Source organism: Mrakia frigida, assembly GCF_051309035.1.
Source record: "Mrakia frigida strain ATCC 22029 unplaced genomic scaffold BDY24scaffold_40, whole genome shotgun sequence".
Taxonomy (NCBI): domain Eukaryota; kingdom Fungi; phylum Basidiomycota; class Tremellomycetes; order Cystofilobasidiales; family Mrakiaceae; genus Mrakia; species Mrakia frigida.
In genome coordinates this window covers 14,545-33,886 of record NW_027481241.1, presented here as the reverse complement: position 1 = coordinate 33,886, position 19,342 = coordinate 14,545, and the positions used below count along the sequence as shown (strand labels likewise).

Here is a 19,342-nt window from a genome sequence, read left to right as displayed (position 1 = left end):
AGCGTTCACGTCGCGTCGAGAGATCTAAAGTCCGGAAAGCTCTCTACCTATGTGCTCGCTGTCGAATGATCTTATCTTAACCTCTGACAGGAGGCGGACACGAGCTCCTGAAGAGTCAGCCCCCGTCAGAAGGAGCTGACATTTCGACCTTCCTTCCTCCCCTCAAACCATCACCATCGCCAGCGACCAAGATTCATGTCCAATCTCGTATTAGCTTCCTCTTCATCTACTTCCTCCTCCGATCTCACTCGACCTTCTCGCCCTACTGAGCTAGACGACGGAACAGCTCAACTCATCGCTCAGCTTCTGGCGGAGGATCTCAAAGACCTCGAGTCTTCAGTCGACTCGAAGAGGAAGAACGAGAAGGGATTCGACGACCAGGACACCAAAGGAAGTCATCAAGCTCAAGAAGACTACCTTCTCGCTTTGCAGTTCGTTGCGAAGGATGCTCAGGTTGCTGCTGATAGTAAGGATTCGTCTTCGGTGCAGCTCGTTTTGGAGCTGAGCTCGAGCTCCTTCTGCTCGCTGACTCTCCTCGGCTTCTATACAGGTATCACTGCTGCGAAGATGACTCTGTCCTCGGCTGCCGCTACTCGTCGAGATGCAACGGCTGCTAGGAAAGATGCTGCTGTGGGACGTGAGTGAACCCTCTCCCTTCAACCTGCGACGGCGGCGTTGATTCGATCTTCCCGAACGCTTTTGACCCTACATTCAAGCTCAACATCGACCATCAGTACGCTCTTAAACTCCAATCTGCTCTCCAGGAAGGAAACCAAGACGAGGAGACGCTTCGAGATGCAGATTCGCTCCTCGGAGGAGACGCCGTCAAGAGACTCACGGTGAGCTCTATTCAAGAACAATCTCACGAGGAGCTTCGCTAATTCTTTGACGTATCTTTTCTGACTGCTGCAGCTTCAAGACCCCAACGTTCGAGGAGTCTCAGTCTCAGGTTTAGGCATCGACGCGTCAAAGCCCGATGCGAAGGGAAAGGCTCGTCTTTTTTCCTTCTTCTCCAGTCGCATCCCGAGCTGAGCTCAAGCTCGTTTTTTCCTTCTTCCACAGGGAAAGCAAGTCGACTCCGGTGGTATCAAGACTCCCGAGGTCGAATCGGACGCGTCGGAAGAAGACGTTGAGGATTTCGGTTCGTCTTCTCCCCCTTCATGCCCGTTCATCTCTCAGCTCTGACTCTAGTTTGATGTTTTAGCCTCTGGAGACCCTGAATCCTTCAGATCTCACGACCTCTGTGGAATCTGCTTGGAGCCTTTCCGACCCTCTTCAGACCCATTCGCTCTTTCTCTCTCCGCTTCCTCCTCCTCCTCGATTCCCTTCGGACTCAAACTCCAGGACTGTGGTCATGGATACTGCCTCGAGGATTTGGCGATCTATCTCACTTCGAAGCTTGGAGGAGAAGGAGAAGGTCTTACCGTCGTTTTCCCAATCGAGTGTCCTTCGGTGAGTCTTTCCGGTTTGGGGGTTTCTCTCGACGGCGACGCTGATTTAGGTTTGTTTTCGACAGTGCAACGACGGAAGAGATGCTTTCGACGACAATGCAGCTCTCAAGATTCTCGGACCTGACAAGATGGAACCCTGGGTGAGCATGCGTTGCTTCCTCGTCACGTCCTTCACACCTCCGACTGACGACCGCGTCCTCAACGCGCTTTCAGGCTCACGCACGGGAGATCGAAGCTCGAGCCAAGGTACGTCCTTCGAACTAATTTTAGTTCACCTACATCTCACATTATCTTTTTTTTTCGCTTTCGACAGTTCTACTGCCCGAGACCATCTGGCACCCAGGTACGCTCAAAAACCACACATATCGACAGTCAAAGTCTGGCTGAAACCCTTTTCGGTTTGGGAGCAGAACTGAGCTGCGAGGAGTATCAGGCAAGTCAACGCGGCGAGACGCGTCGAGCGCCTTCGAACCTCGAGGAGGCTGATCATGTCTTGTCTTTCTTCTCTCATCAGCTCATCCCCGACCAAGATCGAACGGAGGAGGACGGACTTCTCTTCGCTTTGGTCAAGACTGAGAAATGGAGGAGGTGCTCAAAGTGCAAGATGAGTTTTGCTTCTCGAGCCTTCTCCTTTGGCGTTTGAAACTGACCTCTTTTAACCCTCTTTCTCTGACCAGGTCTTCGTCGAGCATAATACTGGCTGCTATCATATCACGTTCGCCTATTTCTCGCTGATTTCCCTTCAACGAATCGGAGGGACCTCTTCGACGCTGCTGATCGACCGAACGCCCTTCTCTTCCTTCCCTTCTTCAGCTGCAAGTGCCGACATCAGTTCTGTTACCTATGCGGAGAAGACTGGGACACTGCTTCCGGAAGATGCAGTAAAGGTTGTGAACTCTTGTAGGTCCTCTCTTCTTCTTTCTTCTCTCGTCGAAAGCATCTTTGACTTTTTCTTACTCGATGCCCGTTCAGCGACGTCCCTCCCGAGAACCCTCAGCCTATCGCTCCGCCTCCTTCTCCTCCAGTCGTAGTCGCTCCTCCGGTTCTTCAGCAGATCGACTTGAACGGACGAGAATTCTTCGTTCCCGATCCAAAGTTCCTTCAACCTCACAATATTCCCTGCCTGCCTGGTTCGTCTCTTTTTCTTCCTTTCTTCCCTCGTCGCTTGCAGAAATTGGACCTGACAAAGTTTATGTATCCTCTCGTCATCAGGTACGGGAACAAAGTGTCAAGACTGGCTTCGTCGAAACGGAGCTCTCTGTGAGCTCGATCGACGCGTCTCGTCTTTTTCTTTCTCTCCCGCTTCTCTAACCTCTTCCCCTCTCTTCTTCGTTTCATTAGCTACAATCCACCCTCCAACATCCCAGGCCGTCTCGAGAAGGCTTTGCCCTTACTGCCTTCACCCCTGCGAGACCGAGCAAAGCCTCTGCCAGCACCTCGACGAGGCCTCTCATCGCGTCTACTTCTGCTGTGGGAGGATCTTCAAGTACGATAAGAACATGGATCAGCATCGAGTTCAGAGTAGGGTGTGTGTTGGAGCTTGAAGGAGGAGAAGGATAGGTAGTTGCGAGTTGTCGTCGTCGTGTGAGTTTCTCTTCGTCGCGTTTTTTTCCGAATCGCCTCGTTCGCCGACTGACCTCTCCTCTTCTTTCCCTTTCCTCCCACCCCTCTTCTCGCGATCCCTTTCTCCGTAGCCTCCTTTGTTTCTTTTCATTCCAAACTTCTTCTCTCTCGATCCATGCGACGCTTCTCTCTGCCTCGTCTCTTTCGCAAGAAACGCAACACCTTCCTCCTCGTCCCTCCCTCTTCCTCCCTCTCCTCTTTCCAACCCCAGCAAGCAAGCAAAACCGAGAGTGAAAATCCAATCTTTGAGAAACCACAAACTATATTAACAAATGCTCCCGCTCCGCCCTTCTCCTTCCCCAAACCCAAGTTCGAAACGCGCTTCGAATGTGAGCGTTTAGAGGATGGACATGGTTCCGAACTGCAGCAAGCAATGCATGGCGAACGAGGACGGAGGAGTCAGTGAGGGTGTCGAATGGTAGGTGAGAGAGGGAAAGGGAAGAGGAAGGGAGGGACGGTTTAGGGGAGGGAGAGGGAGAGGGAAGACGTACCTTCTCCTTGTGACCAGGCCAGTCCCACCTCGTGTTGTAAGCCATGATCTCAAGGGTGTCCCGCAACTCGGGAATGGCCTCGATAACCTCGTTGACCTGTGAAAGGAAGGAACGAGACGCAAAAAGGGGAGGGAGGAAGAAGGAAAGGTCAGCTTTCGAGTTCGCGTTTCGATCGGCCCGAAGGATTGGCTGTGGGTGGGTTGAGGTGCTCGATGTGGGTGTGGGTGGGAGAGACGTCGGGGTGATACGATATGGGAAGAGCAAGAAAGGAAGAGGAGTGGCAAGAAAGGAAGAGGAGGAAGAGAACGAACGGTGAGGTCCTCGATAGGTCGGCATTCCACGATGTTTTGGAGATCCTGCTTGAGGTCGACGACGGACTCCTCGATCTTGACGCAGGTAGCCTCGGAAAGAACGACCTGAACAACAGCGTGCAACAGAGCAAGCAGTCAGTGTTGGTTTCGAAGGACGACAAGAAGAGGAAGGAGTGATTGAGAGGAAGGGAGATGGGTTCGGCTTGGTTCGGTTTCGGGGAGGGTCCGTTTCCTCTCCTTCCCTCCTTCTTCCCTAAGAAAGATGGTGGGTCGTCTCCATCTCCTTCTCGACAGGGTTTCCGTTCCGAGCCACCCTCTATCCACTCTCATCTCAGTACACTTCCAACCCAACCAACCAACAGCTCCTTCGCCTCTTCGCTCCGTTCCTTCCCTTCCTCCTCCCTTCAGCTTCGTCTACGACTTGAACTCACCGCCTTCGCCTCGAAAGCAGCCAAAGCCTTCAAATCGGCTGTAATATCCTGAGCGACGGGCTTGAAGGTTGAGATGGACTTCTCGATCTCATCGATGACGGCCTGGTTCTTGAGGATGGACCTGTAGTGGGCGAAGTCGACCTTTCCCTGGCTGTTGGCCTCCGAGAGGAGAGAGTTCTGGACGGCAGCGTCCGTGGCTCGCTTTCGGAAGGTGGCGAGAGCGGAGAGGGATTCTGGAGGAGTACAAGAAGGTGGTGCGAAGGAAGATGAGAGGGTAGAGGGAGAAGGGAGGGAGGTGGGAGAGGAGGAAGGGGAAGGGAAGGAGGAGAGGAAGGGATTGAAGGTCGTCAGCTCTCTCTCTCCATCTACCATCTCCCTTTCGAGCTTCCGGATGCATGGAGAGGTGCTCACCCTTTCCGAGACCGTAGGTGGCCTGAATTCGGGCGAAGTCCTATAGAAAGAGAACAAGCGAGGGATCGGTTCAGTTTCGACGTCGTCCTCCTTTCAGCTCTCTCCTCCTCTCTCACTCCTCTTCGCTTGTACTCACAACGACGACGGCGGCCTTTGTAACTTTGGAGGCCATGATGAAGAGCTGTAGAACAAGACCAGCAACGAGGTCAGCTTGAGGTCGAAGAAGAGCTGGGAGAAAGGGGGGACGAACAGAGGAAGGTGGTGGTTTGACGCTTTGGAGGAGAGATGAACGATTCGAGAAAAGGCAAAGCGAAATAGAGGTCGAGTCCAACCCAACTACAACTCCACCCTCTCAACCCAGACCCTCAATTTCAAGCATGGCCGACGCATCAGTAGTGGATCCCGTAGAGGAGAACATCGACGAGAACGACGACGGAGCGGATGCCGTGAGTCTACGAGCAGAAGGAGGAGGGCAAGAGGAGAGAGCAAGAGCTGACCTTCGTTGCCGTCCCTCTCGTTCGCCGTCTACTAGGAGCTGGAAGCTATGAAGCAGAGAGTCAAGGAGATGGAGGCTGAAGCTGCTAAGGTACGTCAAATCTTCGGCTGCCCACTTGGGATTCTAGGACTGAGATGGAAGTCAAACGAGCTTGCAAACAGAAACTCGAGCTGACCTCCTCCCTTCCTTCCCTCCCTTCGTTCCCTCTCCTCCCCTTCCAGCTTCGAGAGCTCCAGGCCGACGCCGACCGAGAGGACTCTACACCAGGATCTGGAGGACGGGCTGGCTCTTCCACGCCTGCTGGAGCTGCTGCTGAGGGAGTGGAGGGAGCTGAGGCCATGGACGAGGACAAGGAGGACGTTGATGGTCGAAGCGTTTACATCGGGAACGTACGTTGCTTTCCTCCTCTCTTCGACGCTCAATCTTTGTCGAAGGCCTGAAGGAACGTCTAGACAGTGCAGAGGAGGGAGCTGAGCTGACTTGGATGCCTCCGTTGTGCTTCAAAACAGGTCGACTATGCGTCAACACCGGAAGAGATTCAGAGCCACTTTGCTGCTTGTGGGCAGATCAACCGAGTGACCATCCTGTGCGACAAGTTCACTGGGCATCCTAAAGGGTTCGTACTCGGATTCTCTACTCGCAACTCGTCCTACTTCGTCCTCTCCGAGCACTGACGGTCGTTCTTTCGTTCCCGTCCATCCCTTCCCTTCACGCGTTCTGTTCCCTCCCTCTCCTCAACCTCTCTTCGTCACTTTGCCCCAACAGATACGCCTACGTCGAGTTCTCGGAAGCTGCTTTCGTTCAAAACGCCATGATCCTGGACGACTCTGTCTTCCGAGGGCGTCAGTTGAAGGTTCGTTTCTCCATCCTCGCGTCTCCCTCCCTTCCCTCCCTTTCTTTTTCCTTCCTACAAGACGCCCTAAACTGACCTCTCGACTCTTTATTTTTTTATTGTAGGTCACACCCAAACGGACCAACGTCCCAGGGTTCAACCGAGGTGGTCGAGGAGGACGAGGACGAGGTCGTGGAATCCCAAGGGGAGGGTACGGTTTCCAGCAGCCTCGAGGTCGTGGAGCTTACAGGTTCGTTTTCGTTTCTTCATCGCTATACAACCCCTTTGTGCCGTAGCTGACTCGTTCTCTGTTTCATTTCTTTCAGGGGTCGAGGACGAGGGTACTGAGCCTGAGCGCACGAGTGGAACGTGTTCTTGTCGTCGACGACGAGGAGGGCGGTCCTGTCTCCTTCCCTGTTTCTTTCTTTTTCTTTGCGTTAAGCCAACTCTATATCATTTTCGACAAATCATGTTGTTCTCCTAGTTCTCTCTCCTGCGAAAGATGTGGCGTGAAAGCCTTGAATATTCTAAAACTCGTGCCTTCCTTCTCCTCCCTCAGCTTGATTCGGTTGGCTGCCAACTCCAACCCCTTCTCCCTTTCTCCCTTCTTTCAACAATGGCCTCCAAGCTCCTCGCTACCTCGCTGCGTTCAGCAGGTGAGCGTCTACTCCCTCTCCCAGCACCCACATGATGCGATCTATAGCAGAAACGAGCAAAGGACTGACGTATGGCTCTCTTTTTGTCTCTCCTCCTTCTCCTTCCTTTCTTTCAGCTCGACCTTCGGTCGTCGCCCCTGCCATCAGGTTCGTTCTCTTTCTTCTTCTTCTCCTTCTTCCTATACTCGTCTTCATGCTCATCTTCTCCTTCTCTACAGGATGTCGTCCGTCGCCGCTGGAGTCAAGTTGGATCGTTCGTCCTCCTCTTCTCGCTCCCCTCCCTCCCTCCTTCCTCCTCCTCGCCCTTCGCATCTCCCTTCCGAACACCTCCGGATCCGCCTTCTTCTCCCTCCTCCCTCTTGTCTTCTTCCATCCTCCATACATTCCACTCACCTTGTTTCATCTCTCCTTGTGCTCTTTTCTTGTCAGACCCTGCGACTCCGACGTTCCACACCCAGACTCCCGAAGAGAAGGCCTCTGCTCTCCTCGAGGCCGTTCCCGAGGTCTCCTGGGCCACAAAGACGGGAACCGTCCTCGGTGGAGTCGCTCTCGCCGCCATCGCAGTTTCTCAGGAGTTCTACGTGAGTTGCTAAACGATATTCCGGTCTTCGAGAGACAAGAGCTGATTTCCCTTCCGGTTGGACTCGTTTGTTCGCTCGCTCCAGGTCGTCAACTCGGAGACCATCATCTTCGTCGCTACCATGGCCACCGGAACTCTGTTGATCAAGGGAATCTCTGGGCCTTTCGACAAGTGGTGCGAGTTCCACAACAACGTTCGTCCCCTTTCCATCTTTCCACCTTACCTCTCTCGTCCTCGGCTCGAAACGGGAGATGGGGAGGAGTCCTCCCCTTCTCCTCCTTCCCTCTCGCCTTTCCCTCCCCCCTTTTCGCTCTCTCTCTCGCTGACTTCAGGATGATTGCTTGGTTTGTTCAAACGAATTACAGAAAAAGTTGAAGATCTTGACCGAGGCTCGACAGGGACACTACGACGCCGTTGCCAACAAGATCGACCAGATCTCGCTCCTTTCGGATTCGGTTCAGACCACCAAGGATCTTTACGCTCTTTCCAAGGTGTGTCTTCTGTTGCTGTTGATGGATAGCTGTCGGGTGGGATGAGGTTGGAGGAATGGGAGGGAAGAGAGAGAGAGAGAGGGAGGGAAGGGACGAACGAGCGAGCGAGCGAGCTGACCTCTTCTCCTTCCCTTCCTTCCTTCCTTGCCCCTCCACCCACCATCCTCCCGTCTCCCTCGCTCCTTCTCTCAACTCAACTCAACTCAACTCACTCACCCTATCATCTCACTCCTCAACTCACCACCACCGATCCCTCCCTTTCCTCCTCAGCAAACCGCCGAGTACGAGGCCGCCAACTTTGTTCTCAAGCAAGAGAACGCTCTCAACACCGAGGCCAAGGCCGTTCTCGACTCGTGGGTTCGACACGAGCAGCAGGTTCGAGAGTCCGAGCAGGCTCAGCTCGTCAAGACCATCCAGGCCAACGTCCTCAAGTCCATCGCCGACCCCAAGTTCAAGAAGGAATTGATCGCGAGTGCTTTGGCGGATATTGAGAGTGAGTGGTTTGGAATCTGGCTGGCTCGGGCTTGGTTGGGAGAAGGAGACGGTGGGCGGGCGGGCAGGGAGGGTACGGCTGGGTTGGGTTGGCTGGGTGCGAAGAGGGAGGAGAGGGAAGGAGAGAGGCGACGGAGGGCTGAACGAAAACGAGACGCGTAGTAGAAAAGTAGAGCTGACCACCCCTTCTTCTCCTTCTCCGCTCCCTTTCGCACAGAGATGATCAACGCCAAGCAGGTCTAAACATCGTCGTTTCTCGTCTTCGTCTGTCGGTAGGAGGAGGATCTCGTGTTCTCCGTTTCGTTTCTTTTTTTTCTGAAGGGGAAGAAGCAGAGTCTTTCTCTTCGTTTCGCTCGAGTGTTTTCCTTTTGTCTTTTAACTTTACGAGAAGAGGGGTTTCGCTGGGGTTGTAGATATTTGGATTTGGTTTGGTTAACGAAGTGCGAGAGGGGGAGAGAGAGAAGAGAGGAGAGGACAGGACGCGTTTTCTTTTCGCTTTGCCCGAGTAAACGAGGCGTTTGAGTTCGAGAAAACGAGAAGCGCTGAGCAGGAGATGGGAGAGCATGGTGTCATAAGGGGCATATCTAGTTCGGAGTCAAAGCTTAGAGGTGGGGGTCGTTAAGGTGAAGAGAAGAGAGGGAGACCGCTGGACGTCGGTTCGAGCTGGGGAGAGCGAGTGACGGAGCTGGAAAGGGATCTATCGAGCGGTTCCGGTGAACTCTCGAACAAAGAAGGCGGATCGCTGTTTAGGTCGAAGTCGAAGTGAGGCGACGGGAAGGAAAGGTCGGACGAGGAGAGAGGGAGGGAGGGAGGGAGGGAGGAGGTCAGCTTGATCGCTTCCTTCCCGTGAGAGAAAGGGATTGAGTAGACGAAGAAACGTACCCCCAAGAAGACCTGAGCGAAGTCGAAGGAGTACTCTCCGATCTCGAGGTACCAGGTGAGAGCGACTGTTGAGACGAAGGAAGAGAGGGACATGGGGAGGGAAGACGGAAGTGAGCTTCAGAGACCGCTGCGATAAGCTCGTAGGCCGAGCAGGAGGCCTGAAGTTCGGAAGAAGGAAGCAAGAGAGCTACTGACCTCGGACGTCCTTGTTTCCAATCTTGGAGATAGCGGGACTGGAAGGAAGGCAGAGAGGAGGCGGAGGGAAGGGAGGGAAGGGAGGAGGGTCAGCTCTGGCCTCGACTTTAAAGACGCAAGAACGAAAGAAGAGGACACTCACGTCAATCCCGTTGACCTTTTAAGACCAGCGAGGAACGCGGAGACGAGCAGAGCATCGACTGCTAGACGGATGAGCTGTTGGGAGGAAAGGGCGAAAGAGAGAGAAGAAGAGAGGGAGGGAAGGGAGGGAGGGAAGGTGTGAGCTCGCTCCTTCGCCGGACGGTCAACGCTCCTGCTTCGTTGGAGAGACTCACTGTTGAGAACATTTCTGGAGAGGAGAGAGCAGGAGGTGGAGGTGATAGAGGGAAGACAAGTCGAGGTTTTCGTTGCTGATGGTTGAGAGCAACGCTGATGTAAGGAAGCTCATCCTCACTTCGAAGCTCTCGGCTCGTCCCCCTCGCCCTCCCTCCTCTTCTCTCCGACCGTCATCGTCTCCCCATCTCGATTTCGTCGTTTTTAAGGTGAACAGACAAACAGAGGATACAGGACTATCCGAGAGAGAGTAGATGAGCTGGCTTTTACTCTTTTCCTCGCTGTCTGGCCCTTCACTTCTTCTCGACGACGACGACCATCAACGACGCTCTCGCTCAACATCGCCCCTCGTCTTGCCCCAGGGCGGAAGTTTGGGTCCAGCAGCTTCCCAGGGTTGTAAACTTCCGTTTTTACCTCTTGCAGGTTTTCGTTTGTGGAGAGAGGGGTAAAACTTGCCTTCGAGGTGAGTTGGGAACCCCCGATTGGCCTGACACGAAGCCTTTCCCTGATATTCGAGATGAATCAATAGAGGTAGAACGTCGAGAAGTCAAGTCTCAAGGTCGTGTGGGTCGAGTGCTCTTCCTGACAAGAAGGAAAATCCGAGAAATTGAATTGATGGGGACGAGCATGCTGTTGAAGACTTAGCGACGCGCCTCGCTCGAGAAAGGTTGCCGAATCGCCCTCCTTCCTTCCTCAGTGGAATTTTTGATTGCGCTGAGAGTCTTCTCATGGTCCCAGCATCGTAGTATGGGTTCCGAGAAAAAGAAGAACGTCCTCTGATCTGTTGAAGGCGGAGGGAGTCGGCACGGGAGAGGCTTGGAGGGATCGAGAGACAGAAGCCCAAGCGAGGAAGGTTGAATGAGCGGAAGACGAGTGAAAACTTGACTCCTAGAGGTTTCGGGTAGGGATCTACAAATCCGAGGAAGAAATGCTGTGAGAAGGAAAAAGAGGCAACTCGTCGTCGAGCTCATTTCGCGCTCCTCCTCCTCCTCCCTCCCCCCCTTTCGTTCGTTTGCTCCTCCAACCCTCATCACCTTTAGAAACGACTTCTCCTCCCTCCCTTCTTCTTCCTTTCGAACCAACTCGTCCCACCACAAAGAGGAGCAAATCTTCACTTTTGCTTGCTCAACTTCTCTTCTCCACCCCTCCTTCTCGCTTGAGGTCCACCTCTTCCCCAACCAACTCCGCCCTCCCTCCTTTTTCTCTCTCTGCTTCCATCCTTCCCACCATGTCTTCTCCCGCTCCTGCATCTCCCAATGAGTGAGTTCAGCTTCTCTTTCTCTCACGCTTGAACGAACGAGAATCGAGCTCACTCGTTTCCTCCTCCATCACCTCGCCACGTCTCCTCCCGTATCCAGTCAAGGTCCCAGACCAACTCCCAGTATCGCAGTGAACGATAGAAGTATGTAGTTAGCTTCCTATGTATATCCTGATCCGAGGACAAAGATTTCCCTGGAAACAGTTTAGCTCGAGAATCATCATCTTCTCCGTTTGAATCGAGCTGACCTTCCTCTCTTTCCTCCTTCCCTTGTTTACTCCGTCCAGAGCCTGAGAAGTCAGTCTTTAGCCCTCCTCGTTCTCTTCCCGACGAAATCAAAGCTGATCTACTATCTCCCTATGTTTCTGTTTCCCTCAGCACGATAAAAATCCTTCTCGCAACGGACAATCACATCGGCTACCTCGAGAAGGACCCCGTTCGAGGTCAGGACTCCTTCCTCGCCTTCAGAGAGATCCTCCAACTCGCAAAGGACCACGACGTGAGTCCACTCTTTTTCTTAGTCACTTCATTACCCTTCTCGACGAGACGAAGACGAAGAGGCGTCGATGAAGCTCAGGAAACTCTCTCCTCCGTGCGAGCTCGAAGCTCACCTCTCCTTCTCCTCCCTCCCTCCTCCTTCTGCAGGTCGACTTCGTCCTCCTCGCCGGAGATCTCTTCCACGACAACAACCCCAGTCGATACGCCATCCACCAAACTATGGGTATGCTTCGAGAGTTCTCCCTCGGAGACAAACCCGTTCAGGTCGAGCTCCTCAGTGATCCAGACGAGGGAAGGCCAGAAGGCTTCACGTGAGTGACTTTCTCTCTCTCCCGTCGCGTCGTTCCTTTGCCTTCCCTTCTGATCCTCGTCCCTTCGGTCCGTCACGCTCAGCTTCCCTTCCGTGAACTACGAAGACTACAACCTCAACGTCGGAACTCCCGTCTTCTCGATCCATGGAAATCACGACGATCCTCAAGGGACTTCAGCTGTTCGTCCTCTTTGTCGACTCTCTTCCCTTCCCTCACCTCCCCTTCTTGACGTCTTCCCTATCTTCTTCACATCCTCTCCGTTCAATAGGCCGGTGCTCTCTCAGCAGTCGATCTCCTCTCCGTCGCTGGTCTCGTCAACTACTTTGGCAAAACCGACCTCCCCGCCGACGACGAACGATCCGAGAACCAGCAGAAGAAGGGTCTCAACATCTCCCCGGTCTTGCTCAAGAAGGGAACCACCAAGCTCGCTCTCTACGGAATCGGAAACGTCAAGGACTCGAGGTTGAACTCGGAGATGAGGAACGGGAGAGTGAGATTGTTGAAGCCGGCGGAGGGAGGGGACGAGTGGTTCAACTGCATCTTGGTTCATCAGAATCGGTGAGCATTGAACGCGTTGCTAACTTTTTAGTGGGTGGGTGCAGGAGGGGAGGGAGGTGGAGAAGGGGGAGGAACTGAGAGACGAGAGACCTGACGCGTCTTGCTCTGGCTTTCGTTTTCGTTCCGCAAAGAGTCGCTCACTCCAAGAACGAGTTCGTCCCCGAGGACGTGTTCGACGACTCGACCGATCTCGTCATCTGGGGACACGAACACGACTGTCGAATCGTTCCCGAGGCCGTCGCCGAGAAGCCCTACTGGATCTCTCAGCCCGGATCGAGTGTTGCGACGAGTTTGGCGGAGGGAGAGGCTTTGGAGAAGTGAGTTTTGATGTTTCGTCGCGTCTCTGTTCGTCCCTCTCTCTCTCTCGTGAAAACTGATTGTCCTTTTCTCGTTTCGTCGGAACTGCAGGAAGGTCGCCATCCTCCGAATCCAAGGGAAAGGTTTCGACATCGAACCGCTTCCTCTCAAGACGGTTCGACCCTTCGTGATGAGGCAGATCGAAATGGCCGATGCTGCTGAGGAGAACGGAGTGGATTTGACGAACAAGCAGAAGGTGACGGAGTATTTGAGGAGTCAGGTGAGTGTCTCGTTTTCCTCTGCGTTTGAGCTCGAGGTCGGCGCTTTGGTTTAGGGACGCGACGGAAAAATGAGGAACTGACCTTCCTTCTTTCCTTCGTTCGTATTCGTCTGAATCTCTCCAGGTGATGGAGTGTGTAGCTGAGGCCAACGCTCAGTGGGACGAGAGGAACACCGGTGGTTCTCAGAGTGCCTCTCAGCCGGCCAGACCGAAGCCTCTCATTCGTCTTCGAGTTCGTTCTTCCTCCCTTTCTCTTCTTCCCTCTCTCCTTCTCTACTTCTCAACAAGCTTCATCTGACTCTCCTTTTCCCACTCTTTTCACTCCTCTCTCTCCCTCTCAGGTCGAAACCACCGGCGTCACCGAACTCACCAACATCCCTCGCTTCGGAGAACGACTCGACAAGCTCGTCGCCAACCCAGGGAACCTCCTTCAGTTCTACCGACGTCGAGTCGTCACCAAGAAGAACAACGTCAGCATGGATCAACCTGGAGGCGACAACTCGGACGACGACGGTCAAGCAGCTGGGACGAGAGGAACCAAGATCAAGATGGCCGATTTGGTGCACGAGTATCTCGTGGCTCAGGAGCTGAACGTGTTGCCGGCGAACGCGCTGGAGGAGGCGGTGGAGAGCTTTGTGGAGAAGGGGAGCAAGTTGGCCATCAAGGAGTGAGTACTAGTTCTATCTCGAGCTCTCTTTTGTTGAGTGAGAGAGAAGGAAGTTGAGACGGACGAGACTGACGAGATTCGACCTCTTCCTTTCCCTTTTTTGCCTCTAGCTTCGTCTCTGATACTCTCAAGACCTTCGTCGAAAATGCTCGACGCAAGAACTTGACCGAGGAGGATATCGAGGAAGCTGTGAGTTGGATCGGTGTCGTTCAGTTCGAAACCTCTTGGGTCGAGTGCTCTGACGACGCGACTGACTCTTCTCTCTTCCTTCTTTCCTCCTTCTCAAAGCTTCAACAAGAGAGAAACAACGCCGTATCTCAGTTCCAACTCGATCACGAGGAAGGTAGCTCCAAGAAGAAGAAGACCAAGGTTCGTTCTTTCCGTTCTCTTCGACTTCCCGCCCTCTCTTCCCCTCCTCGCTCCTCCCTCGTCTCAACGACCCACTCACCGCCTCTCCTTCCTCTTTCCTTTCAATTCGCACAGAAAAGAATCATCGGCGACTCGGACGAGGACGAAATGGACGTCGACGAGGAACCCTCTCGAGCCAGAGATTCGTTCGAGGACGACGACGACGACGAGGACAACTTTGCTCCTGCGAAGAAATCGACGAAGGCTGCTCCTGCCAAGAAGGCTCCCGCTACCAAGGCTCCGGCGAAGAAGACTGCTGCTGCCTCGAAGGGGAAGGCGAAGGCGAAAGGGAAGCTCGTGAGTTCGGATCGATTGAGACGCGTCGTTTCCACGAGCGGAGGGATGCTGACTGATCCTCTTCTTCTTCCTTCTCTTGCGTGTGCAGTTCGACGATGGGAGTGACGAGGACGATTCGGATCAGAGCATGGCTAACAGGAACGACGACGACGACGACGAGTCGGACGAGGTTCCCGTTGTGAAGAAGAAGGCTACGAAGGCTTCGACGTGAGTTGAGGTTCTGCCTCCTCCTTCCCTCTCTCGTAGTAAAGCTGCGAGTAGATTTTTCTCGCTGACTCCGTCGTTCGTTGTTTGGTTTCTACAGGTCCAAAGCTCCCGCGAAGAAGGCTCCAGTCAAGAAGGCTGCTCCGAAAAAGTCGACTCAGTCTCAGCTAAAGTTCGTTCACGACTCCTCGTTCTCTTCTTTCCCAACTAGAATGCTGATCCACATCCTCTCGTTACTTCGATGAATTACAGCTTCGATCCCGTTCCCCGACGAAAACAGCCTACCGTGGTTCGTCCTCTTCCTCCACACTCTCTCTCTCCCTTACGCTTCGAGACGTCTGATTTTTGATCTGATCGAGACTGACCCTTCTCTCTTCTTTCTGTCCTCCTTACCCAGGTCCTCAGCGATTCGGATTAAGCTGGCTGGCTTCTCTCCCGTCGCGTCTCCCGCTCGTCTCCTTTTGATCATCTCTCGTTTGTTGCTACCCCCTTTGCCGTTTTAGTCCTGGTCCCTCTTTCCTTTTCGCTCATCTAGTTTTTGCTTTGATCTCGTTCACGAACCTCATGATTTTCTTCGCTCGTTGGTTTCCAGTCGGAGGGGAAAAGGAAAAGCCAGGCGACGGTCGCCGACGTCAAGGTCTCGAAATTCACTCTTCCCGTTGTGCGATATGTGCCAGGGATGTATCGTCAAGCATCAGGTATAGCAAATGTGAAAAGTGAGAGAGAGGGTGCTGGACGATGAAGCTCAGGAACGAGGGATCTCATGGAACGCAAAGGAAGGACGAAGAAGTGAAGGCATCTCTTGAGGAGCAGAACGAGGTGGAGAAAGAGTGATCCGTCGAGAAGTAGGTATGTGAGGGTTGGGCGGGACGAGGTCGAACGCTCCCTCGAAAATGGTGAGCTCGACGTTTCTTCGCCCTCCTCCCTCACGCCCTCCTCATCCTCCTTGTTGCGTCAAAGACCGTTGCGATTCCTTCAGGTAGAGCTGCAAAGATCGATCTAGTTTACTTCGAATCAACGAGACTTTGTATCTGCTTGACCGCAGAAACCGTTCCGTGAGCATGCTGTACCTTCTGGATTCAAGCTCAGCGACGCGTCGTTGCTGTCCTCGTCTTTCCCTTTCTGCGTTCCCGAACAGATTCAGTTACAAAACAGGCAATCCCTCGACACAAAAAGGACGCAAGAAGGTCGTATCAAAACATCCCATCGAATCGCGTAGCTCTCAAGTCTCAAAGAGACACTCCGTCTCCCTCGTCTCCCTCCTCGATTCAAGCGTCCCACAAGATCGGCATGCAGAACTGCCTGTGATCATCGTGCTTCCAATCCATCTGCTGATGATCTAATTCCTTGGAAACCAGCCACGAGAAAGTTGGAGTCGGTCAGTTCGAGCACAACGACGGAAAGAGAAGGCAGAAAACGACGACGCGTCGTTCACCTTTCGAGCAGTACTGCGTCACTTGACACTGCGATGGAAATCAAAACAGCATCAGGAACACAGTCCCAACAACTACTCCCAGAGGGGTGAAGTTGACTCACTCTCGAACAAGCCTTCAACTTCGTATGATCCCGCTCCTCGCACTCCTTCCAAATGCACCTCGGTTCCCAAACTCGATGGAACTGCATCAAGTTCGGAGCGTTTCCGGGGATATCCTGTTCGGTCAAGATCTTCATGGACACGATACAGCAGCCTGGAGCGAATCCGTGCCATTCGTAGCTCGGAACCGGCCTCTGATCTCCTTGAGCGAAGGCGAGCGAACGAAGGTGAGCTTGGATCTCATTTCCGTTCAAGAGGACGGATTCCTCGATGTCCTGAAGAGGGAAAGGAGGAGCTCTTTGGGAGGGAGTTGAGAGGGGAGAGGTAGTGTAGGCGAAGAAGCACGCGTGAAGGGAAGAGGTGTTCGTAACAATCTTGCTTGTTCAGGTTCTGGGAATGCGACGCGTCGACGAAGAAACGCGAAGAGTCAGCACAGCGCCCGAAACCTGGTAGAAGGCTGAGAGAAAAAGCTTACTTACAAGTCTGAACGAATCAAGGACCTTCTCATACAAGACATCTCTGAGCTTGATCGCGAGATCAGGTCGAGAGGAGAGGTAGAAGGTGAGGAGATTCGAGAAGACTGATCCTTGAAGGAGAAGATCGAACGGCGAGTTGAAGACCGAAGGGGAAGGCTCGTCGATAGCAGCAGCTACTACTCTTGGAAGATACTTCGTCGCGAAGCAGCACTGGGAAACAAGAGAGCATCAGCGAGGGGGAAAGGCAGAGGAAGAGGGATTCGAGCTGACCTCGTAGGTGTTTCCGTCCGTTCCCTTGATTCTTGGACTGATCTCGAGAACGTCTCTGACCTATCAAACAGTAAAAACGAGTCTCCACTCAGAGACAGCCTGTTCAAAACCGAAGAAACGAAGAAAAAAACGAAGAAGCCGATACTCACCAGCTCGCAAAGCCTCTTCCTGTTTGGATGCATTGTTTTCCAAACCTCTTTCCACCCTCCCTCCTCCCCCAATCCAAGCGCAACGACCAGAGGCTCCATGTGCTCAAGCTGAGGACGAACGAAGATCTTATTCCCCGAGATCGAAAGTGGACCCGTGGTGGTGTAAGTAGCGAAGTCCTGCTTCGAGACGAGCTCCTCGATCTGTCGTTCGAGGTCCTTCTTTTTCTCGGGATCCATCGACGGGTCGTTGATGATGACGTTCCTTAGGATGGATACTCCTGGGTGATTGATGGGGACTCTCGTAGTGTACGTCTTGGGAGGGGTGAAGGAGGGAGCCGGCTGGTTGGGGATGTGGACGTCCATGCTGAGTCGATGGGGAGGGAGGGAGGGAGAGATGGGCGTTGGGGGGGAGGAGCTCGGCTGAACGCCTCGCCCCTTCGATTTCGTCTAGCCTCGGTACCTGTTTCGAAGAAAAATAAGAAACAAGGGCAGAAAAAATTATCTTTCGTCCTTGCATCGTCGACCCCGTAAACTGGGGAATGCCACAAAGACTAGAACGCCCGGCTCCCAATTTCGGAGCGACGCGACGCGACTTCATCTCTTCTCTCTCAAGTCGCTCGTTCCCACCAGCAAACGAAACGAAGGTGAGCGTGGGATATCGAGGGAGCAGTGGTACAGAGGTTATCAACCGAAACAAAGCAAAGGGAGTGTGAACGAGGGTGAAACGAAAGCAGCGAAGAAAACGAAGGTAAACGAAAGAAAAAACGAAGAACCGAGAGCGAAGAACGAAGAACGAGTGGGAGAGCGAAAGAGATAAAGCAAAGGGAGGCAGTGGTACAGGGTGGACTCTAGGTATATAAAAAGTAAGATGAGAAAGGGGATCTATGAGAGGAGACGAGAGAAGAAGAGGATCACGACGAAGCCGAGGGTGTTTTGAATCTGAAGATCCAGAGCCCAATGATTGAGACTCCATAGCCTGTTCGAGACGAGCCGATCGTTCAAGAGTCAGTTCGCTTTATTGTCAAGACCTCGAAACGTAGAGAGTCCGGACTCACCAGCAACCTGCATCCCCGTGACGGAATTCCCAAACACCACCCCACTTCCTAAAATCAAAGCGATGTCCTTCACGATCCCTGCTAAGCTGAGAGCGAGCCCCCCGATCTTCTGGATGAGTACGAGAGCGAGGATGTTGAGGGAGAAGGCGATGAAGGCGTTTCCGAGGAGGAAGTAAGGAGAGATGAGGGAGGTGGACGCGGAGGAGAAGAGGGCGACGAAGGGCGCTGTTCCTTCGAATAGAGGGATGAGGAGGAGGTTAAGGGAGAAGCAGACCTGTGAGAGATGAAGAGAAAGGTCAGCTTGAGGGTCTGAAGATGGTGTGAGAGGGTGAGGAAGAAGGGACGAACGGGAGCGTAATGGTAAAGCGAAGTCAAGGGGTCCACCTTCTGTCCTTGCAGAAGGACTTGGATTAGGACGAGTCGGAGGGATTCCGACTGAAAAAAAAAGCGCGAGGGTTCTCATCAGTTTCATCTCGCTTCGGCAGTAGCTTGCAAAGGACTCACGAGAACAGCACCAAGCTGGCAAAGGAATCCAGGGAGGGAGAACCGAACTTCTCCGTACGCGGCGAGGGCGCATCCGAACGAGATGATCTGGTAACAAGGACGCAGAGATCAGTAAAGTTTCTACGCTCCTCTGGGAAGAAACAGAACAAGTCTCACCAGAATGACCGAGATGCTCATCGGGTCGAGCTCTGAATCGTTTTCAGAAGGACGAAAACGCGGTCAGGGTTTGAAGCAGAAGAAGGTTTGAAGAGAAAAACAGTGGTCAAACTCACTCCTCATCTTGAACAGTGCTGAGATGAGAAGGATGGAAGCTGGGATGAAAGCCTGGTACAAGAAACCCGACAAGAAAGGGAGTCAGCGGACTGTGAGATCCAGAAGCAGAAGAAGTGGTCCCACACGCGTCTCACCTTGAGCATCTGAACGAGCGACACGCTGAGCAGCAGGACTGCCGAGTTACTGAGAATCAGACTAGCGGAGAAGAGAACTCCAATGGGGAGGATGGTCCTCGAGTAGGTCTTCCACTGTGAATCGTGAATCGAGGGAGAAAGGACGATCAGTTCGCGTCGAGAGAAGAGAGAGCGGGAAGGTTCGAAGACGAACTGAGAGAGCGTCCTCGGCTGAGGCGATCTTCATCCCTGAAGCTCCAGGAGCAAAAATCTTCAGAAGGCGAGTCCCAATGACCTGTGAGGAGCGAAGTTGAAGAGGAGAGATGAGTTTGGGGTCCTCAAGACGAGAGGGAACGAGAGCGAGACGAACGGCGAAGGCCATGTGGCTCGTGGTGAGGAAGATAGGCTGGTAGAGGGAGAAGGAGAGCGAGAGTCAGCTTTTGGAGGTGGATGCACGATAGAGAAGAAGGTGCACTCACATAGGGGAAAGCGAGCACCGAGAGAATGTACTATGA

General features: G+C 53.4%; 9 protein-coding genes across 9 annotated transcripts in view; 4 read left to right on the top strand and 5 right to left on the bottom strand.

Annotated features, from left to right (window-relative positions):
• Nucleotides 1–195: 195 nt before the first annotated feature.
• Nucleotides 196–2,995, top strand: BDY24DRAFT_418597 (uncharacterized protein; the record flags this gene model as incomplete). Its single annotated transcript, XM_076643878.1, has 15 exons — nt 196–466; nt 551–630; nt 717–839; nt 913–927; nt 1,063–1,141; nt 1,205–1,452; nt 1,517–1,591; nt 1,665–1,697; nt 1,765–1,794; nt 1,966–2,039; nt 2,129–2,166; nt 2,265–2,355; nt 2,424–2,581; nt 2,664–2,711; nt 2,793–2,995. The coding sequence occupies 15 exons, from the start codon at nt 196–198 to the stop codon at nt 2,993–2,995; spliced, it is 1,566 nt and encodes a 521-aa protein (XP_076492875.1).
• A 299-nt stretch (nt 2,996–3,294) lies between these two features.
• On the bottom strand, nt 3,295–5,002 carry ATP7 (F1F0 ATP synthase subunit d). The gene is made up of 7 exons (XM_076642168.1): nt 4,969–5,002; nt 4,855–4,899; nt 4,719–4,758; nt 4,308–4,540; nt 3,877–3,981; nt 3,566–3,661; nt 3,295–3,435 (listed from the first exon to the last, which is right to left on the bottom strand). Exons 2-7 carry the CDS (start codon nt 4,888–4,890, stop codon nt 3,412–3,414), a joined length of 534 nt encoding a protein of 177 aa, XP_076492874.1. The 5' UTR covers nt 4,891–4,899; nt 4,969–5,002; the 3' UTR covers nt 3,295–3,411.
• BDY24DRAFT_366491 (polyadenylate-binding protein) lies at nt 5,003–6,530 on the top strand. Its single transcript, XM_076637956.1, has 7 exons — nt 5,003–5,164; nt 5,251–5,304; nt 5,436–5,603; nt 5,724–5,830; nt 5,980–6,067; nt 6,172–6,296; nt 6,373–6,530. The coding sequence occupies exons 1-7, from the start codon at nt 5,096–5,098 to the stop codon at nt 6,392–6,394; spliced, it is 633 nt and encodes a 210-aa protein (XP_076492873.1). The 5' UTR covers nt 5,003–5,095; the 3' UTR covers nt 6,395–6,530.
• A 132-nt stretch (nt 6,531–6,662) lies between these two features.
• ATP4 (F1F0 ATP synthase subunit 4) lies at nt 6,663–8,508 on the top strand (the record flags this gene model as incomplete). Its single annotated transcript, XM_076643877.1, has 8 exons — nt 6,663–6,702; nt 6,819–6,849; nt 6,921–6,955; nt 7,132–7,283; nt 7,368–7,475; nt 7,648–7,773; nt 8,044–8,266; nt 8,483–8,508. 8 exons carry the CDS (start codon nt 6,663–6,665, stop codon nt 8,506–8,508), a joined length of 741 nt encoding a protein of 246 aa, XP_076492872.1.
• Nucleotides 8,509–8,962: 454 nt separating this feature from the next.
• ATG44 (mitofissin) lies at nt 8,963–9,689 on the bottom strand (the record flags this gene model as incomplete). The annotated part of the gene is made up of 5 exons (XM_076643876.1): nt 8,963–9,007; nt 9,148–9,212; nt 9,343–9,380; nt 9,485–9,558; nt 9,678–9,689. 5 exons carry the CDS (start codon nt 9,687–9,689, stop codon nt 8,963–8,965), a joined length of 234 nt encoding a protein of 77 aa, XP_076492871.1.
• A 549-nt stretch (nt 9,690–10,238) lies between these two features.
• Nucleotides 10,239–11,028, bottom strand: BDY24DRAFT_208816 (uncharacterized protein). The gene has a single exon (XM_076636501.1). The coding sequence runs from the start codon at nt 10,923–10,925 to the stop codon at nt 10,317–10,319; it is 609 nt and encodes a 202-aa protein (XP_076492870.1). The 5' UTR covers nt 10,926–11,028; the 3' UTR covers nt 10,239–10,316.
• MRE11 (MRX complex nuclease subunit) lies at nt 10,619–15,034 on the top strand. Its single transcript, XM_076642167.1, has 18 exons — nt 10,619–10,935; nt 11,034–11,077; nt 11,221–11,230; nt 11,312–11,432; nt 11,579–11,742; nt 11,825–11,921; nt 12,011–12,300; nt 12,432–12,617; nt 12,709–12,877; nt 13,002–13,109; nt 13,219–13,544; nt 13,655–13,733; nt 13,833–13,913; nt 14,028–14,249; nt 14,338–14,456; nt 14,554–14,625; nt 14,706–14,742; nt 14,851–15,034. Exons 1-18 carry the CDS (start codon nt 10,904–10,906, stop codon nt 14,869–14,871), a joined length of 2,178 nt encoding a protein of 725 aa, XP_076492869.1. The 5' UTR covers nt 10,619–10,903; the 3' UTR covers nt 14,872–15,034.
• A 1,426-nt stretch (nt 15,035–16,460) lies between these two features.
• BDY24DRAFT_208794 (uncharacterized protein) lies at nt 16,461–17,277 on the bottom strand. The gene is made up of 2 exons (XM_076636500.1): nt 16,883–17,277; nt 16,461–16,793 (listed from the first exon to the last, which is right to left on the bottom strand). Exons 1-2 carry the CDS (start codon nt 17,243–17,245, stop codon nt 16,692–16,694), a joined length of 465 nt encoding a protein of 154 aa, XP_076492868.1. The 5' UTR covers nt 17,246–17,277; the 3' UTR covers nt 16,461–16,691.
• A 248-nt stretch (nt 17,278–17,525) lies between these two features.
• Nucleotides 17,526–19,342, bottom strand: part of BDY24DRAFT_402201 (triose-phosphate transporter family-domain-containing protein) — a 2,570-nt gene continuing 753 nt past the window's right edge. The window contains exons 4-13 of the mRNA XM_076642166.1: nt 19,307–19,336; nt 19,198–19,233; nt 19,042–19,122; nt 18,849–18,962; nt 18,714–18,765; nt 18,598–18,629; nt 18,442–18,528; nt 18,286–18,372; nt 17,938–18,211; nt 17,526–17,858 (exon numbers count right to left, since the gene is read on the bottom strand). Coding sequence (XP_076492867.1) covers nt 17,794–17,858; nt 17,938–18,211; nt 18,286–18,372; nt 18,442–18,528; nt 18,598–18,629; nt 18,714–18,765; nt 18,849–18,962; nt 19,042–19,122; nt 19,198–19,233; nt 19,307–19,336 — 858 coding nt within the window. The 3' untranslated portion in view covers nt 17,526–17,793. The remainder of the gene's footprint in view (nt 17,859–17,937; nt 18,212–18,285; nt 18,373–18,441; nt 18,529–18,597; nt 18,630–18,713; nt 18,766–18,848; nt 18,963–19,041; nt 19,123–19,197; nt 19,234–19,306; nt 19,337–19,342) is intronic.

Coding starts and splice junctions, on each gene's coding strand:
- ATP7 (XM_076642168.1), bottom strand. CDS start 4,890: ATGGCCTCCAAAGTTACAAAGGCCGCCGTCGTCGTT. Junction 4,759..4,854: donor CAAAGGCCGCCGTCGTCGTT/GTGAGTACAAGC, acceptor CTCTTTCTATAG/GACTTCGCCCGAATTCAGGC. Junction 3,662..3,876: donor GACCTATCGAGGACCTCACC/GTTCGTTCTCTT, acceptor TTCCTTTCACAG/GTCAACGAGGTTATCGAGGC.
- BDY24DRAFT_366491 (XM_076637956.1), top strand. CDS start 5,096: ATGGCCGACGCATCAGTAGTGGATCCCGTAGAGGAGAACATCGACGAG. Junction 5,305..5,435: donor TGGAGGCTGAAGCTGCTAAG/GTACGTCAAATC, acceptor CTCCCCTTCCAG/CTTCGAGAGCTCCAGGCCGA. Junction 6,297..6,372: donor CGAGGTCGTGGAGCTTACAG/GTTCGTTTTCGT, acceptor CATTTCTTTCAG/GGGTCGAGGACGAGGGTACT.
- MRE11 (XM_076642167.1), top strand. CDS start 10,904: ATGTCTTCTCCCGCTCCTGCATCTCCCAATGA. Junction 11,922..12,010: donor ATCCTCAAGGGACTTCAGCT/GTTCGTCCTCTT, acceptor TCCGTTCAATAG/GCCGGTGCTCTCTCAGCAGT. Junction 12,301..12,431: donor ATCTTGGTTCATCAGAATCG/GTGAGCATTGAA, acceptor CGTTCCGCAAAG/AGTCGCTCACTCCAAGAACG.
- BDY24DRAFT_208816 (XM_076636501.1), bottom strand. CDS start 10,925: ATGCAGGAGCGGGAGAAGACATGGTGGGAAGGATGGAAGCAGAGAGAG.
- BDY24DRAFT_208794 (XM_076636500.1), bottom strand. CDS start 17,245: ATGGACGTCCACATCCCCAACCAGCCGGCTCCCTCCTTCACCCCTCCC. Junction 16,794..16,882: donor GGAAGAGGCTTTGCGAGCTG/GTGAGTATCGGC, acceptor ACTGTTTGATAG/GTCAGAGACGTTCTCGAGAT.